General features: G+C 44.3%; 4 protein-coding genes across 7 annotated transcripts in view; 2 read left to right on the plus strand and 2 right to left on the minus strand.

Annotated features, from left to right (window-relative positions):
- Positions 1–1,404, minus strand: part of mettl3 (methyltransferase like 3) — an 8,126-nt gene extending 6,722 nt beyond the window's left edge. The window contains exons 1-3 of the mRNA XM_048236933.1: positions 1,165–1,404; positions 563–750; positions 1–399 (exon numbers count right to left, since the gene is read on the minus strand). The exon at positions 1–399 is cut by the window's left edge and continues 105 nt beyond it. Coding sequence (XP_048092890.1) covers positions 1–399; positions 563–750; positions 1,165–1,264 — 687 coding nt within the window. The 5' untranslated portion in view covers positions 1,265–1,404. The remainder of the gene's footprint in view (positions 400–562; positions 751–1,164) is intronic.
- Positions 1–18,261, plus strand: part of LOC125289319 (macrophage mannose receptor 1-like) — a 578,909-nt gene that overhangs the window by 74,092 nt on the left and 486,556 nt on the right. The gene's annotated exons all lie outside the window — the stretch shown is intronic.
- On the plus strand, positions 1,672–12,592 carry oxa1l (OXA1L mitochondrial inner membrane protein). Of its 2 annotated transcripts, none has more exons than XM_048236934.1 (11): positions 1,672–1,804; positions 2,193–2,327; positions 2,863–2,916; positions 3,039–3,300; positions 4,224–4,367; positions 5,300–5,385; positions 5,763–5,927; positions 6,783–6,887; positions 8,758–8,920; positions 11,783–11,863; positions 12,241–12,592. In XM_048236934.1, the coding sequence occupies exons 1-11, from the start codon at positions 1,694–1,696 to the stop codon at positions 12,363–12,365; spliced, it is 1,431 nt and encodes a 476-aa protein (XP_048092891.1). In that variant the 5' UTR covers positions 1,672–1,693; the 3' UTR covers positions 12,366–12,592. The 2 variants fall into 2 exon arrangements, with proteins under 2 accessions (XP_048092891.1, XP_048092892.1); XM_048236935.1 differs by having other exon boundaries at positions 2,863–2,910.
- The window catches only part of LOC125289843 (Y+L amino acid transporter 2-like), a 54,305-nt gene continuing 49,376 nt past the window's right edge, over positions 13,333–18,261 (minus strand). For all 3 annotated transcript variants that reach the window (XM_048236923.1, XM_048236922.1, XM_048236924.1), the window contains exons 6-10: positions 18,024–18,127; positions 17,254–17,350; positions 16,285–16,434; positions 14,171–14,354; positions 13,333–13,907 (exon numbers count right to left, since the gene is read on the minus strand). In XM_048236923.1, coding sequence (XP_048092880.1) covers positions 13,828–13,907; positions 14,171–14,354; positions 16,285–16,434; positions 17,254–17,350; positions 18,024–18,127 — 615 coding nt within the window. In that variant the 3' untranslated portion in view covers positions 13,333–13,827. The remainder of the gene's footprint in view (positions 13,908–14,170; positions 14,355–16,284; positions 16,435–17,253; positions 17,351–18,023; positions 18,128–18,261) is intronic.

Consider the following 18,261-nt stretch of genomic DNA (forward strand, 5'->3'; position numbering starts at 1 on the left):
ACCGCCCCCTCCGCCCCCCGCCTTCCAATCAGACGGCCCTGGCACGTGGGCCGTCACCACCGCCGGCGTCTGCGAAGAAGGGGCGGGGCCAGGCGGACGCTTTGGCGGGACGATGTCGTCCCCTTTCCTCTTGGTGGCCGTCTTTTGAGACAGGGCCCCCCGCATGGCGCACAGCTTGGTATAGTCCACAGAGGAGACGATGGTGGAGGGGGTTGAGGAAGAGGTGGAAGCGGAGGAAGAGGATGAAGAGGAGGTAGCGGCGGAGGAGGTGCCAGCTTGGCTCCTCTGTCGGTTGAGGAAATCGAGGGCGGTGAAGCCCTGATGCACCTCGATGAGCTCCTGGGCAGAGAACTTGAGGAGGAGACTCTGGATGTTGCCATGGGATACTGGTGCCTCGGCCTACGGGGGTTCAGTCATTGAACAATACAATGCATGATAAACTGCATTAAAAGGAAAGTACTGGCTTAAGTCAATTCAGCGTGCTCTCAGTCAGCCTACACAAAGTTCTTCTTCTTTTTATCTAAGTAATCTCTGTGCATTACACCCTCTAGAGCCTACTTACCGTGCTAAGGTAATCGGTGATGGCAAGAGAGTCCACTGGTAGCGAGGACAGTTCGGAGAGATAACCCAGCAATTTCTGCTCTAGCTCGGGGTCCGGAGGTCGCTCCTCTTCCTCGGCCTTCGAGGTGCACTGGGCGGTTGGTCCCGGACTGTCGCTCCGAGCCGCCGTCGCATCAGTACCCAACGCCTCTGAATATTAGATATCACACACATAATCATGAGATCTTAACCATTTCGTGATTTCACAAAGGGATTTTGAAAAACCAATGGTCACGGTAAAAACATGGCTACGTAAACGCTTCTAGCGCGAAGTTAGAATTGAATGTAACTACATAGAACTACACATCAACGCATGTAAATAACAATCCACTGACAGCCAGCTTGATGGAACTCTTTCCTTCGTGTTATCAAGCACACGTATGATTGCTGTTACAATTGTACCCTTTCCTTGATTGACACATAATGTTAACCATTTAGTTCAGTTAGGTCTTTAAGATCAATGACAATGACAAAGTCGAGGATCGACATTAAAGAAGATGAAAAAATGACACGAAGTGCAAGTGGTTCACAGGTGCAGGATACTGTAAGTGCTCACTCTTTTACCTGCGAGCTGAGTTGTATCCTTCCGTCTTCTTTGCAATCGCTCTCGTAGAGAGTCCAGCTGCTTTTTATGCGCCTGGATGTTGCTCCATGTATCCGACATGGTTGGCACAACACCGCACAGTTATTTATTCAAAACAACTTCAGTATGAGACAAAACAAGCTATTGAAACCGTCGGCCTCTGTCTTCAGTAGTTTCAGAGGGAAATCTGAAATCTGAGGGTGAGTGTCAAAGATACACTTCCGAGTCATGAAATGCATAATTATCTGTCATAATAAAAGTCACGACAGGCTACTTTGACATATCGCATTTTGAAAAACAAGTTGTAAAGGAATATTTTGTCATCACAGTTCAATATACTTTTCTGAAGATTTCAATTGTAAGACTCTAGGTCAATGTATTAAATTAAAATTGTGAACGAATGAGCTGAACGAACGAACTGAAGTTCAATTGAAGTTTGAAACGCTTCTTCATACTGTTTGACCATACAGACTATCCGTACTCACGTCTGTCTAATGCGTGTTTTGCAACATGGCAGCGGTCAGGGGAAAGGTGGCACAGAGTTGTCTGACAACATGTTTCTTAAGACAGACAAGCATCGGCAGCATTGCCACCTTTCCTCTCCTGGCGACACGGGGCGAGGTTTGTTAAGTCGTTTTGTAGTTTTGTAGCGGTGATTTATTTTGGTTGGGGCAGTCGTTTATGTTGCTGTAGGAATGTGGCTTAGCACATTGACCAGCTATGACTTTGACACCGGGGCTAACACTAGCCAGCTACATATAACTAGCTAAGTTAACTTAACTAGCATGGAAATCTTGCCATGTCTGAAGATGTCTTTCCATTTGCTCGTTTGTGTGATGGCCAGCAAAAGAACTTTAAACTATGCATTTGTCTCGGCCTAATCCTGGTTGCGTCTTAGCTGACGGCTAGATGTCCATGTGCATGTCAGGCAGATAACATGTAGCATTGTAGCGATGTCATAATTACAGCACATAGCAGCTAGTTAATTAGTGCGTCTTGTCGTTCTCAGACTTCGATACAGACGTCTCATCTACACACCTATAGAGGAAGCAGGAGTCCTCTGGTCAAAGCGATCCTTGGGCAACACCGGAATGGACAACTGCTATTGGTTAGCTCGCTGTCAGTCAGACACAACAGCACACAGGTATGGTTTAACTCACCAGATGAAAAAGTGAAAAAGACTTGCACACTGCCTTTGAACGACTTAACTTTTAATAGAAAAAAGACACAACGTTTCGATCTTACAATCTTTTGAAGATGCCTGAAGAAGATCGAAACGTTGTGTCTTTTTTCTATTAAAAGTTGAGTCGTTCAAAGGCAGTGTGCAAGTCTTTTTCACTTTTTCACTTGTATGCCCTTTTTGATTTGGCACCTGCTGAAACATTTTTGGATGTGCGCACTTCATAGTATGCTCTAACTCACCAGATACCATGTCTGCTCCTAAGGACGAGCCTTTTTATCCATTTACCATTCCGTTCATGCTGTACCATGCGCATGTTTTCTGTAACATATAAGTCTGTAATGTATCATGAATGGGCAAAAACGTTAAAGATTAGTTAAAGTTTTTACATTTGAGGGTGTAGTCGCGCAGCATTAACTGTTTTGGTTTGGATAAAAATAATCTGCTAAATATTAGTGAACTTAAAAGTTGTTTAAGTGTTTCATCTCGTTGTTTCCAGACTCCTGCTGACCCAGTGCAAACAGTATCTATCCCAACTCCACCAAATGTACAAGTATTGCATACTTCTATCTCTATTCCATTTTAATGAGCCTTTTTTTATTATTCAGTTGCTCAGCCCTCTATGCGTTACGAATATTTAACATCTAACAAAACATCTGCATCTCTACCTCTCAGACATCAGCTGATGTTCCGGTCGCCATCCCAGACACCACAGCTGCAGCAGTTGTTGACCCATCCCCTGTCATCGCCCAGCCAATCACTGAGCAGCTGGCTGAGGTTGCCCCCACGGTCGCGGACGTTCTCCAGGGGGCGGGAGCTGAAGTCCGACTGGCAGAGCTCGGATTGGGCAGCTACACGCCGGTGGGACTGGTCCAGAACCTGCTGGAGTACATGCACATGGACCTGGGGCTGCCCTGGTGGGGGGCCATCGTTTTAGGTGAGCGTGGTGTAACGGTAGCCAGCTGGTCCATAGCTGTGTGGTATGTACGTTGTGTAAACCTCCCTCCCAATGCCTTAAGAGGCATGCGAGTAAGTGATGCTGGCACCCCGGGAGTTTAGCTCACTTGCTAACGCGCTCATCCAGAGATTTTCTAATGAGGAGACACAGCACTCAAAAAGTCCTCCATAGAAATGCATGGGGTTAGTTTGTAACGCCAATATGGCAGTTGTCTACACATATCCCAGCCAATCATGTGGTGTGTTGTGAATACATCCTGCCAATCATGTGTTGCGATCTTGCCGCTGGAGCAAGGTTGGTGTTGTGAAGCCTTGCACAAGCGCATTTCTGCTGAAATAGATGCCCGATAAGTACCCAAAAAGCGTTGCAATATGGCCGCTGAGTGGAGGGACTTGCCTAAAAGGACTTTGGCTTAAATCCCAAGCCGAGGTGCTGCAAGTTGTAGTTTTGAGTCCAGGTGAGTGCAGGGCTGAGCTACACAGTCTCAACACAACACAGGTTACAGTCGCAGCTCTAAGTTTCTAAAGTGTGGTTAACCCTCAATACACTATGAAGCTTGTTTTTATCTGTGGGTTTAGACTTCTGTAATTAATGTGTAAGTAAAGGGCATGCATTCTCGTTAAATACTGTAGTGTATGCTTTGTCTGTTTGTCATATACTGTGTTACGTGACGTCTAACCCTGGTTTGGTGAAGTAGCAGATTTTAATGGATGATGCTGTGATGAGATGCTCCATATGATATAAGTGGTTAAATGCGTGGCTTAACGTTCTCAGACACTGGACCTGGCTGTCTGGAAAAAAAAAGATAATTATATACAACAACGACTTTGAAAGTTTATGATTACCGCAGGCACAAAACTGTAGCTTTATGCCCTGTGTCTTGTGTTGTCTTCCACCCTTAGGCACGGTGATCGCTCGCTGTGCCGTGTTCCCGGTCATCGTCAAGGGCCAGAGAGAGGCTGCCAAGCTCAACAACGTGATGCCAGACATGACCAAACTCACCAACCGCATGAATGAGGCCAAGCAGAGTGGAAACAAGTTTGACTGTAAGCACCTTTTTCCTTCTCTTACCAACTTTAGTTCCACTTTATATATATATATATATATATATATATATATATATATATATATTATTGAAACACAGTGAGCACACAATGAGGTGAAGCACACACTAATCCTGGCACAGTAAGCTGCCTGCAACAACAGCGGCGTTCGGGGAGCAGTGAGGTTAGGTGCCTTGCTCAAGGGCACTTTAGCCGTGCCTACTGGTCGGGGTTCGGACCGGCAACCCCTCCGGTTACAAGTCCGAAGCACTAACCAGTAGGCCACGGCTGCCCCCTCCTGAGTTCAGTCAGAGACTTTCTAATGAGGAGACACAGCACTCAAAGAATCTTCCATAAAAAAGCATGAGGTCAGTTTGTAACGCCAATATGGCCGTTGTCTACACATATCCCGGCCCTTCTCTATGCCTCCCCATTTACTTGAATAGGAAAACAGCTGCCCAATAACTGCCCAAAGTCCGTTACCAAGATGGCCGCCGAGTGGGGGGTGGCTTGTCTATATGGACTTTGGTTCAGTTCTAGAGTCCTGTCTTAGTTTGAGCCTAGGCACATCTCCAGCGGCCTGTGTTCTGGAACTGAAGTTCAACTGCTCAGATAAACTCCATACATCACATCAGATCGTTTGTTGTGCCTGTTATTCCTTAATCATTGTATTCATTTAGGAATGTAGGTGGATATCTGCCACTGCTAAGTTGGAGTCTTGTGTAATATGTGTGTCTACAGTATGTGATTAAAAAAATACTGATGTTTGTTTTTCTCTTTTAATTGTGTTGCTGTTATTAAGTCATACTCTCACATTGTGCTATGTGAGTGCGATTGATTGATTGATTGATTGATTGATTGATTGATTGATTGATTGATTGATTGATTGACTTATTGGTTGATGTTTGTGTTTTTCTCATGTAATCATATTGCAGTTGCTAAGGCATACTCCGACCTGATGCTCTTCCAGAAGAAGAATGACATCAATCCCCTCAGGGGATTCCTGGTGCCTCTAGTACAGGTTAGAAAAGTGTTATGTTCAACACACACCCACCCCCCCCACCCACCCACACACACACACACACACACACACACACACACACACACACCTCTACAACTCAACAACTCTTCCTGATCTATTTGCATGTCCAGATGTAATTTTGGCCTCCTCACAATAATAAAACCCCAAACAGAAGCAAAGCGTGGATACCAAATGTATTGCTGATGATCATCTTTAAGACTTTTTGATGAATTTACAAATCAATGTAACTTTATTAATCACTGGAATCTCCCTCAAAAACCAATGAGCAATATATGGTGTCCTGGCAAGCGTTTGTGCGGTTGCTGCCATACTGTAGTACGGTAACCATAGTGACTGTGTTTGGATTGATCTCCTAGATGCCCGTGTTTGTGTCCTTCTTCATCGCACTTCGGAAGATGTCCTACCTCCCAGTTCCCAGCCTGACAACCGGTGGGACATTGTGGTTTACCGACCTGACCATGTCTGATCCCTACTACATTCTCCCGATAGCCGTCACGGGCACCATGTTTGCCATCCTGGAGGTGAGGCTCTGGGCATTAAGCTGACAACACACCTTATATTTATTTACATTCCAGACAGGGAACTCTCAGAATAAGTTTAAGAATTGTATTGATGCGAGTACTAGGTAATATGCTTGGTTTGCTTGTTAGAAGCAGCTGCACCAACCTAGTGGTGACGCTGCGTAACTGCTGCCGCTGCATAAAAGAATACAACTAAATAAAACAGACATAGAAATCAAAGAATGCAAGACCCCCCCTAGCAGATGTAGACAGGTGGACTTGGGAGACCCCCCTGTCCCAAACAGATGTAGACATGTGGAGTTGGGGAGGGGAAGGGAGCAAGATATGACCGCTATGGCGCAGGAGCTGTGTGAGTGTACATGAGGCCATAGAAATTTAAAACAAAGGCTGCGTTTTGGAGCTAGTGCTGATTGGTTCTCGCTGAAACCAATTAACTGCGTCACTCAGAGTATCCTGACTGAACTGGTCATTCATTGACCTGCCAGAGGGCTTTTATCCAATATAATTGAAGAACAGTCAAGCTACAGTACGTTAGTATAACGGTAAACTGTAAACATAAAGTACCTTATTCTAGTCTACCAAAAGTGCCATAGGCAACAGATAGAATAAGTGTATAGTAAGTCTGAGAGTGTGTTTGGGGGATCAGAAGTATGAGAAAATAAGATCTTGCATATTAAAAAACAGCAATCTTGTCCTAAATCCACACCTACAAGATGGAACATACAAAATCATTGTTCACTGTTTCACATTGGATCTACTCTCTCTTTGTCTTTATCCTTCCCTCTCCTCTGTATCATCCCTCTCTTTCTTTCTCTCCCTCTCTCTCTCTCTCACTCCCTTTCTCTCCCTCCATAGCTAGGGGCAGAGTCTGGTGTGGACAACCCCAACCTCAAAGCCATGAAGACCGTACTGAGAGTCATGCCATTTGTCATCCTGCCTCTCACAATTAACTTCCCCACGGTAGGTGACCTCACTTCCTCTTGGTATGTGACTTCATTTCCGCTCTCCTCTCCTCTCCTCTTTTCTCTCTTCTTTCCTCTCCTCTCTTCTCTCCTCTCTCCCATTTTCTCCCCTCCTCTCTTCTCTCTCTCCTCTCTTCTCTCTTCTCTCTCTCCTTTTCTTCTCTGTGTTCAGCCTCTTTTGTCTCCTCAACTCTGCATCTCCTCTGCTCTTCTCCTCTCTGTAGCCTCTCATCCTTTACTCTTCTCCTCTCCTATTCTCCTATTTGTAGCATCTCATCCTTTACTCCTCTCCTCTCTTCTTCTCCTCTCTGCTTTCTCTCCTCTTCTTTCTTCTTGCCCATAAAGTTGCCCAACCGATCATCAACTGTTCCCACCTGTGCCTACACGTGTGTAACCCCCCCCTTTAATTCCCTGCTGTGTACATTGTGAACTCCACCGAGCCCTCTATTCTAAGGGTGTTTTCACGATTGGTCCCTTTCAGCCTTCTAAACGAACTCAGATCGATGACTCAGCATTTTTTGTGCATTATGTGAAGATGGCAAACGAACTCAGACCCCTTTAACGCGAACCGAACTGAGACCACTTCGGGAGGTAGTCTCGGCGCGGTTCACTTATCTCTGCATTATGAACACCTCAATCACCCTGGGTTCTCTTTCACATTTTACAGGCTAGCCTATTTTTTCCTGTTATCATTAGGCTCATGATAGGCCTACGGACATTTGTAATTTGGCTAGTAGGCTACAGCCAAACAAATGTGTTCTAACGTTAGGCTGAATATCTTTTCATCCAAGCTATTGGTAATAACCATATAGAAATCAGCAAACTTTGGATTACATATTGCTCACCATGTTTCATGATCTGCTAGCTTATTATCTCTGGCGAACTGTTCTTGCATGTGGCAAACATACAAGAGACTGAGCAGCGCAGTTAATGGGCTGCTGTTCACTTGTCATTTTGGACGTGAGCTAAGTTGGACATAGCAACAGTAACCAGGTGGGGCGGGCCCACCTTCGAAAGTGTGATTGGCTGGTGTGTTGGCTGACAGTTCAAGAGGATCTTTGCGATAACTTCAGATCAGAATTCATTCTGAAAATATTTTAGGCCTGTAATATATTTCAGAAGATGTATTTATGAAACAAAATCATCACACCAACTATGGGTTAGAAGGCTTTAAACCGGTTCACAGAACGAAAATGAAAACCAGAAACTTTTGATGTTTTCTTAGGAACAGAAACGAAACCAGAAACTTTACATTTTTTATGTTCCGGAACAGAATCGTTTATCTAAAATAATGGTAACCGGTTAAGGAAAACGATGTAGACTAACAACAGAATTTTAAAGTCCTAATGATCAGCCTACTTATTTGTATGTCCCGCAGCTGACATGGAACAATATTAACCGGTTCGGGAACTTTATTTTTTTGTTCTAACCGGTTCAGGAACGTCAATTTTAGGGTTGAACCGGAAACATTAAAATACTGTTTCTGTTCGGAACGAACCAATTGGGAAAAAAAATCTGGTTCAAAGCCCTGATGGGTTATGATAATTATTTCAACCTGATCATGAATGATGATGAAAATACATACATATGTAACTAACCCAGAGCAACTACATTGCCCATAATGCAAAGCAGGTCTGAGACTTGCAGAGAAGGTATAGTGTGAACATGAAGAAAACTGAGGCCCCATCAGAGCTGAAGTGCACCAGAAGGAGATCTGAGTCCTCTTTAAAATGAACTCACAATGTGAATAGAATTGTTTTGGTCCCTTTTTAGTGGACAGAGTTTGGTTCTTTTAAAAAAAGGGACTATATGTGAAAACAGCTTAAGTCTATTCACCAACCCTTCCTGCTCTCTGGCTCCACCTGCAGGCGGTGTTTACGTACTGGATGACGTCCAACCTGTTCTCGTTGGGCCAGGTGGCCCTGCTGAAGATTCCGGCGGTGCGGGACAAGTTTCGCATCCCCGAGAGGATCGTCCACCCGCCCTCTGCCATGCCCCAACAGGACGGCTTCATCGACAGCATTAAGAAAGGTCTGTGTGTGTGTGTGTGTGTGTGTGTGTGTGTGTGTGTGTTGGGCGCAGTGGTGGGCCTCTCGCTGGTATATATTACAGCTTGTGGTTGGCTGAGAGTAGAGTGAGTTGTGATGAAATTGGACCACCCAGGCTGTATCAAAACATCTGATTGGCTGAGAGCTTAGAGTATGATGAGGGGATTGGCTGCCCAGTCATGTGGTTTTAGTAGGGCACTGGGGCAGTGTGTCTTATTACATTACATTTGGCTGACGCTTTTTAACCAAAGCGACTAACAACATGGTAAACAGTAAGTTTTAGAACAATTCTCACAATTTTAGGACAGTTTAAAAAACATTAGAGTACAGTAAGAATAAGTCGTCGGTGAGTGCTGTTTTTAACAGTTACTTGTCAGTTTAAAACGGCTGGTGAGTGCTAGGATCAGTAAGACTTGTTGTAAGTGTTGCTATGAGAGGAGATGTTCTCTAAAGAGCTGGGTCTTCAGGAGTTTTTTGAAAGTGGAAAAGGATGTCCCTGCCCTTGTAGGAACTGGCAGTGTGTTCCACCAACGAGGAACAACAGATGAATGAATGAAACATCTTATGAATATTGAATGCAGTGTTGAACTTGACCATTAGAGGGCGCTTATTATCCAGAAAACGACTGATAATTTCCTCCTCTTTCGGTCAGTGTTACCATTTTATGTTATAGTATAAGTATATATACTCTTTCGATCATGCGAGGGAAATTTGGTCTCTGCATTTATGCATCAGCACACAGTGAACACACAGTGAGGTGAAGCACACACTAATCCCGGCGCAGTGAGCTGCCTGCAACAACAGCGGCACTCGGAGAGCAGTTAGGGGTTAGGTGCCTTGCCTACTGGTCGGGGTTCGAACCGAGAACCCTCCGGTTACAAGTCAGAAGAGCTAACCAGTAGGCCACGGCTGCCCTGTAATGACTTGTTCAGAGCTTCAAAGTTCGAAGTTCAAAATCAATCAATCATCAAAAAATGTTTTGCTACTGCATTTTGTTCCTGATAGAAAGACATGTTTGGTCGCAAGAGTGTGTGACGATGGGCAACAGGCTTTTTAGGGGCCTGTACTACGAAGCGGGGTTACTGGCTTATCTGGGTAACTTCGAGAGTAACTTGATCACGTGTGGCGTAACTTCCCGATTAACCCGTACTACGAAAGGTGGATAGGTTTTAACCGAGGTATGCTGCCATGCCAATTTACGCTGCATCTCAAACCTGCTCCGACCAGGTTATGTTCTTGGTTAACCCGAGGTTTCCGTTAACCACACCCTTTATAAGTACCACCCCTCCACTAACAATTTCTCCCGAGACGTCGGCGTACCTGGATGATCTAGACCTTGGAGCGCAAATCGTGAGGGACTCTCTTCGCAGGGCGAGGGGTTTTAGAGACCGCCAGAAAATATATATAGCCTACCCGGACGATATTCTCTATGAAGATATATATTGTCAGGCAAGGGAATTCGTTATCTTTGTCAGATGATCTAGGAAAGGCGTCTCATAGCAATGCCCGTGACGTGGACATTCATGTATTCCATCGGTGATGCAAGAATACTGTATGTCCGAAAATAAATCGGACATAGGCCTACAGTATGCTGAAAATCTGAGCAAGAATAGCCTAAAATAAATCGGACATAGCCTACAGCAGGCCTAATAAATTAAAATCACAATTTTAACAAACTTGTTGAATTGAATGTCATGCCAAGTGAAGGCTATAAGCTAGGCCTACACTGTACATGTTTTCATAATTAAGAAATATTAATGCAAGCTATAACTATATGAACCTACTATTCTGAATAATGTTTTTGTGTTTCATTTTCACCTGCTGCCATGTGCGTTTGGCAATGGTGTTGCATCTGAAATGTTCACAGGATTAGGCATACACTAAATCAGTCAATGAGGGCTACTTAAACATTCAATTATCTTTATTACTGTAATCTATATGCCCACTTCTGAATTGGGTTGCATCTGTAGGCCTTTCTATGAACTCAAAATAGGCTATTTAATTATTTCAACTCATCAGACATTCCGCAAGCTACTAATCCTCCATAACACATATTTGAAGAACATGTGGGAATAAATAGAACTTCCCCTGGGGATCAATAAAGTATCTATCTATCTATCTATCTAAAACTTTACTTTTAGGCATTTAGGCTACCCGATCTGCAATACGTTGCCAACAGCCTTGCTTTGTTCACTGCCGACGTATTTGAAAAAATAAAATAAGATGATCGCGTCATCATTGAAAGTGGTGACTTGCGCTGCAACCCGCCCCTTTTATGTGAATGCGCACAAACTCTAATGAGGTTAACCCCGGCTCAACAAATCAACTTCATAATCAGTGTCATAGTACCGATTAACACCACTTAAGATAACCAGGTTTTGTCAACCCTGGTTTAACAAAGTAACCCTGGGTTACATCTGGGTAGGTTAAGCTCCCTTCGTAGTACAGGCCCCAGGTAGTTATCTCTTGTTGGTGGGTTCCATCCTATCAGTATCGACGTGTGTACAAAATCAGCCATATTAAAAAAGCAGTGAGCACATCATGTCTACCTTAAGACATTTACAGACGAAAGATCAGAATGAAAAGTTGAACAATTAAACCTATATTAACCTCTGGCTTGGAATACATTTCAAAAAGAAAGAAAACGATGGCCTTCTCAGAACGCTTGCGCAAACAACGTTGTGTTCAACGCACCACTGTGTGTGTTCGCTCTTGAGCGGACCCCGGGTGTGTGTTTTCTCTTGAGTGAACCCCAGGTGTGTGTTCGCTCTTGAGTGGACCCCAGGTGTGTGTGTGTTCGCTCTTGAGCTGACCCCTGTTGTGTTCGCTCTTGTTTGTCCCCCAGGCTGGAAGAACGCTCAGGTTGCTCAGCAACTGGAGGAGAGGGAGAAGAGGATAAAGGGGCACCTGGACATCGCCGCTAAAGGTGAAACGCTCACACACACACACACACCCACCCCCACCCCTCGACACTGCTTGTAAATGTTATGCACACCCTTTCACACACACTTGGACATCACTTCTAAAGGTGACACTCTCTCACACGCGCACACACTTTGACACTGCTGTTAAAGGTGACCCACATTCACACACCTGGACATCACTGCTAAAGGTGACACACACACACACATGCTGGAGAAGAAGACTCTTACTCATGCACCTGGACATGGTAACTCGTAGTTTTGGACATACAGAAAATCTTCACTAATCATAGCAGTTACTAATTTGGAGTTAGTGCTGCTAGTGAGATAATGGTTTCTGTGGGTGATTAACTCCTGTTCCCATAATCCTCCTCTGCCACAGGACCACTAAGACAGACATTCACCCACAATCCTTTGCAGCAGACGGCGCCTGCATCAACCTCGTCGAAGTCGGCCGCCGGCAGCAAGCCTGGAAAGAAGCGGCCTTGGGAGGAAACGATAGGCTGAAGGGAGGGTCATAGTTGGGTTTGGAAAGAGATGATTGGTTGACTGGAGGCTTACACGTAAGCTTGGAAGGATGTGATTTGATGATGGGTGACAGGCTTGTGGAATACCTTCTCCACTGTGTATATATTTATTTGATTAAAGTGTGATAAGAGGATGTGTTGGGGGAGTGGGGGGGGGGGTCATGTTGCACAGTTATTATTATCAATAAAGAACATCGGATGCCCCAACTCTTTTGAACTGGTGGTTTGTACAAAGCGCACTTCTTGACATGCAGGCAAAGAATGTTTGATGATTTTCCTCATGTTGAAGTAGCACGACATAATGGTAGAAATAACCTACATAGTGACTTCAACATACACAGAGAAAGTGTTCACTTAATGGGACTAAGGGTTGTGAGATGTGCCAAAGCAAACAAGTCTCATAAAGTAAACTCACATTAAACCTCAGCTTGTCATTAGAGGTCGTTTCTTTTTTATGTGGCTATGAAATATGTTGACATTTATATTATATTTATATTAATTGATTAATTTAATAGTTGTCAACTAATCGATTAATCACCAACTATTTTGGTAATTGGTTGTGTGGTTTGTGTGATCTACACATCATGGCATGTGAAAAACACTGATAAAATGTTGAAAAAATGTCTGCAATCAAACAGCTAATTGATTAAGCAAGAAATAATCAGATTAATCGACTATGGACCCTTTCAAGAGAGTTTCATTATCAGCATCATAGTTGGCCCCACAAGACTTCCTTTTTAACATTCCATATGTTATCTTAATGCAGAGGAAGTAGATTGGGGCCCAAATAGAACGTTCAAGCATTGTTTTTGTTTACCTTGTTGAAAGGGTCTATAAAAAAATAATAGTTTGTTGCAGCCCTAATTTATATATCAATTCTCACTAATGAAAAGCCTCTGGAGCCATTGGCAAAACCGAAGACTTAAATAATGTGAATTGTACAAATGTTTTGGTTTATAATATTTAATAATGCCCACCTTGGTTTTTTCTCATACCTTACACAGGTATTCATACTAGTGCTATACATACTACCATTTGCCCAAATACTGTATCCATCAATATAGTCATTTCAATATGTCATCCCATTTATAGTTAACTCTGAAAAATAATTAAATATAACATGCCTTGGAATGCCTTTATATGGTATACACTGAATCGGGAAGTATCTCTACGCTGGTCCCATGATGCATCATTCTGCCTCTCAGGTGTCCTTAGTATCCGATTGGCTGGATTGCTGCTTGGCCATTGACCCGAAAGAGTTTGTGATTGGTTGTGCAAGTGGAATGTTGCATGGCCGTGAAGCAAAAGAGTTTGTGATTGGATGTTTGTGTGGAGTGTTGCACGGTGGAGTGTAGTATGGTGGTGGTTGTCCAATGGCGACCCAGTCTGAGAGGTTAGGATAAACACTCCTAGGTCCTGCGCAGACGTGTTGAGCCTCAGGCTCAGTCCATCTTTGGCTCGTCTGTGTCCATCTCCGTCAGGACGGAATAGCACACCTTCTGAATCAGGAGGCCCGAGGAAGCTATGGATGAGGAGAAGGGAAATACAAAAGTGTGTGTGTGTGTGTGTGTGTTGGGGAGAGAAAAGGCATGTGAGAAGGGAGCGACCAAAAGAGAAATAAAAATCATTTAGCTTCCAACTGAGATTCATATATGACTGAGACAGTACATCTGCTTTTTTTTTTTTTTTTTTAAAAACACTGCATACTGAAATGAAGATAAATGTAAGTGCATCAGATATCACTGATTGATAAATAGAAGCACAAAATCCCCAGCTGATTCGTACCAATAGCCTTGCGCAGCCACAGAGGCCGCTTGTGGCCGGGAGTATAGATGCAGAGGAAGTAGACAGGAACTCCTGATAGGGCGATGCCAATGCCAATTAGGGAGTTGATGGTGTCACTGTAGAGGGGCACGACCACCAGGAAGACCGTGCACATGCAGAAGATAATAGGGAAGGCCAGACTCAGCTGGACGAGGGTCACAACACAGAGAGAACACATGGCATCCCTTTCATTGTTATGGCAATTGCTACTGATATTATTGTTGTTAAGTATAAGTATATATACTCTTTTGATCCCGTGAGGGAAATTTGGTCTCTGCATTTAACCCAATCCGTGAATTAGTGAAACACACTCAGCACACAGTGAACACACAGTGAGGTGAAGCACACACTAATCCCGGCGCAGTGAGCTGCCTGCAACAACAGCGACGCTCGGGGAGCAGTGAGGGGTTAGGCCTTGCTCAAGGGCACTTCAGCCGTGCCTACTGGTCGGGGTTCTAACTGGCAACCCTCCGGTTACAAGTCCGAAGCGCTAACCAGTAGGCCACGGCTGCCCCAAAATTAGCATTACGTTATTAGCCTGGCCACACCCACCTAGATCTCCTTTCAGGGAGATACTAGTCTGGAATTAACCTGACCCTAGCCAGATGAATTTCGCTCCGCCTAGCTCCACTCATCCATCTGGGACCAATCCATTGAAGTGTTGCTTCAGAAGGCTGGGCCTAATCAAAAAATGCTTGCATATGATTGAATAAGTCACTTGTCCGTCATCTATTGACGTGCTACTTCAACCACTCACATCGGCCAACCCGTGGACGCTAATAACAGTCTCACAGTCGCTTCTACGCTATGTCACATCTATGAAACTCCCGCCCTGCGTCCTGATTGGCTGAACCATAAAGTCGGTTGCAGAAATCACTCTCAATGGAGCTAAGCGGAACGAAATTCATCTGGCTAGGGTCAGGTTAGTCTGGAATGCCATAGTTCACTAATGTTTCCATCGGTCTTGGAAAGGTTTTCCCATCATGAGGGACCAGACTATTGACTTAGTCAATGAGTTTGGTTTACCAGGCTATTAAGTTATTACTTATTACTATCAATTGATACTTTTATTGTTATTCTTAGTGATGGGCAAATGAAGCTTTGGTGAACCACTAAACCACAGCAGTGTGAAGCTAGCAACACTAATGAAAAAATCCAATATTGCTGCCACATGTAGATTTTTCAACATCCTTTAAGTCCTTACCCAAACCAGTCTATGTAACCAAAAATATTGGTTTGCTAAGGACTTTTATGTTGAAAAATGTATGTGTGGCGGCCATCTTTTTTGCTTTTCAGCTAGTGTCGCTAGGTTCACACTGCTGTGGTTCAGTCGTTCACCAAAGCTTCATTTGCCCATCACTAGTTATTCTAACATCCTATGAAGATGTTTGTATGTGATTCAAAATTCTAATTCAAATCACTAGCGCTTGCCTACAAACTATTTTATATATATTTTCTTTTGTAGCTCCCCGTTGGCGTAGCGACCAACCTTCCGATTGAGTGATGATTGTGGGGGCGCTGTGGTGCAAGCGAATGCAGCATTAGTACCACATTCATGTCCAGGTTCCCACAGAGACCTGGGCTCCAATCAGACCCGCAGACATTTCCTAAACTCAGCCTGACCTGCAGTCATTTCCCAAACTCAACCTGACCTGCGGTCATTTCCCAAACTCAGCCTGACCTGCGGTCATTTCCCAAACTCAACCTGACCTGCGGTCATTTCCCAAACTCAGCCTGACCTGCGGTCATTTCCCAATCCCACCTTATCTCTCTCTTCTCTCACTCTTCACTGCCCTATCTGAATAAAGCAAAAGAAAAAAATACAAATATATGATTGATTCTTGTGATTGATGATTGATGACCACATTTGGGTCCAAGTGCCCACAGAGACGCACATTTGAATCTGACCTGCGGTCATTTCCCAAACTCAATCTGACCCGCGGTCATTTCCCAAACTCAATCTGACCTGCGGTCATTTCCCAACTCAATCCGTCTCGCTCTCCCACACACTTCCTGTTGCTCTTATATATATATATATATATGTGTATATATGTGATTGTGATTGTTGTGATTACCTTGAGCGGCCGAGGCCTGTCCGGTTGTTTCCAGCGCAGGTAGAGCTGCCCCAAGATGGACAGCCCCACAAAGAACCAGTAGCTGAAGCTGTAGTAGTTAATGAGCCTGAAGATGTCCTCCACACACAGGTATACCAACGCCATGGCACCCTGCAGGCCAACAGTACAGTCAAATACACACACAGACACAGACACACACACACACACACACACACACACAAGCACCATGGATCCCTCCCCACAGTCAAATACACACACTTCAGAGACACCGATGAAGATAAACACTTTTGAGATGACTGAGGTCTCTTAATTGCTGCAGTCACAGCCTGATGACATGAAAACAGAGTGAACAGCAGTGGGCGCCTGTTTAAGTAAGTATAAGTATATATACTCTTTTGATCCCGTGAGGGAAATTTGGTCTCTGCATTTATCCCAATCCGTGAATTAGTGAAACACACTCAGCACACAGTGAACACACAGTGAGGTGAAGCACACACTAATCCGGCACAGTGAGCTGCCTGCTACAACAATTTCGGGGAGCAGTGAGGGGTTAGGTGCCTTGCTCAAGGGCACTTCAGCCGTTCCTACTGGTCAGGATTCGAACCGCCAACCCTCCGGTTACAAGTCCGAAACACTAACCAGTAGGCCACGGCTGCCCCTGCCTGTTTGCAAAGAGCTGTAGATTACAGCAGATAATCAAGCATTGTGTGGCATCAGTGAAATAAATACAAGCTAATTCATAGGCTAAACAATGTTTGGGAAATGAATCTGCATATGCAATAATGCACAGTGATATGAAGGTCAATCGCATGAGTGGATAATCCTGCACTCTAACTCAACACTAATCTCAATCAAAAACACTTAAACTGATGAATGGGAGGAAATTAAAAACACTTTTGCATGAAACACTCACACACTCACACACATACACACACACACATAGAGCACAGATTGAATGAGGTGACTGACGTTGAAGAGGAGAGCTGGGATGGGGGTGTATCGATGGACGTGAATCATGCACAGGTACTCTGGCAAATGGCCCTCCCTGGAGCCCACGAAGAACAACCTACAGGACCACACACACGCACACACACACGCAATACAATGCAAAATGCATTCATACCATGTATAACATACACAGGGATGCAAACACACAGGTACCCAATGTGCTGTCCAGGCCATCCTCGGCAGTATATCTACTTGGTCCTAATTTAAGTGACTGGCAAAGTGCAAAGTTGTAGTAGGCAACTGGCTACGTGTCCCCTGCATAAAGTTCAGCTATCGCGTGGCATTTGGGAGCGAGTATTAAGCCGACCCATCAACATCTGCAAGCCCATTATATTAAATTAGGAAATAGATTTTTGATTAAATTAGCTCCTGTTACACTTTAGAATTTGCACTTCTGCAATCACTTAAATTAGGGCCATATGTCTACCTTTGTCACGTTGAAGCATCTCTTACAAGAAGGTAACACCAGGGACGTAACTGACCGTAACCATACCGTTCGCGGAGCGTATGCTGCAGCAATTAGCTACAACTGGCTACACCAGACTTGATAGCGAAGCGTACACTCAAAAAAAATTAGACCAGTCCCCTAAAACTATTTTTACGCTCCTCGAACGCTACAGTTACATGCCTGGTGTAGCCACCTGTTACAGGTGTGCTTCTTAACTGTGATGATGCTTACCTGGTGTAGCCTACCTGTTACAGGTGTGCTTCTTAGGTGTGATGATGCTTACCTGGAGGCGGCGAGGATGGAGGCGTTGAGTCCCCCGAAACAGGACAGGGCTACGGCCAGAGGGATGGTCCAGTTCATGACCCCAAACACACGATCTGCAAACGTCTGTAAAACACGCCCCATAACACAACACAGCGCAACTTGTTATATAAGTGGAGTAAAACACATTACCAGAGTAGGTTTGACTTTTTGACTAATTTCACAATTCATAAAAAAAGTGTACTTTTTAAAAAAGGCTT

This window comes from Alosa alosa, chromosome 24 (assembly GCF_017589495.1).
Source record: "Alosa alosa isolate M-15738 ecotype Scorff River chromosome 24, AALO_Geno_1.1, whole genome shotgun sequence".
NCBI classification, from domain to species: Eukaryota; Metazoa; Chordata; class Actinopteri; order Clupeiformes; family Clupeidae; genus Alosa; species Alosa alosa.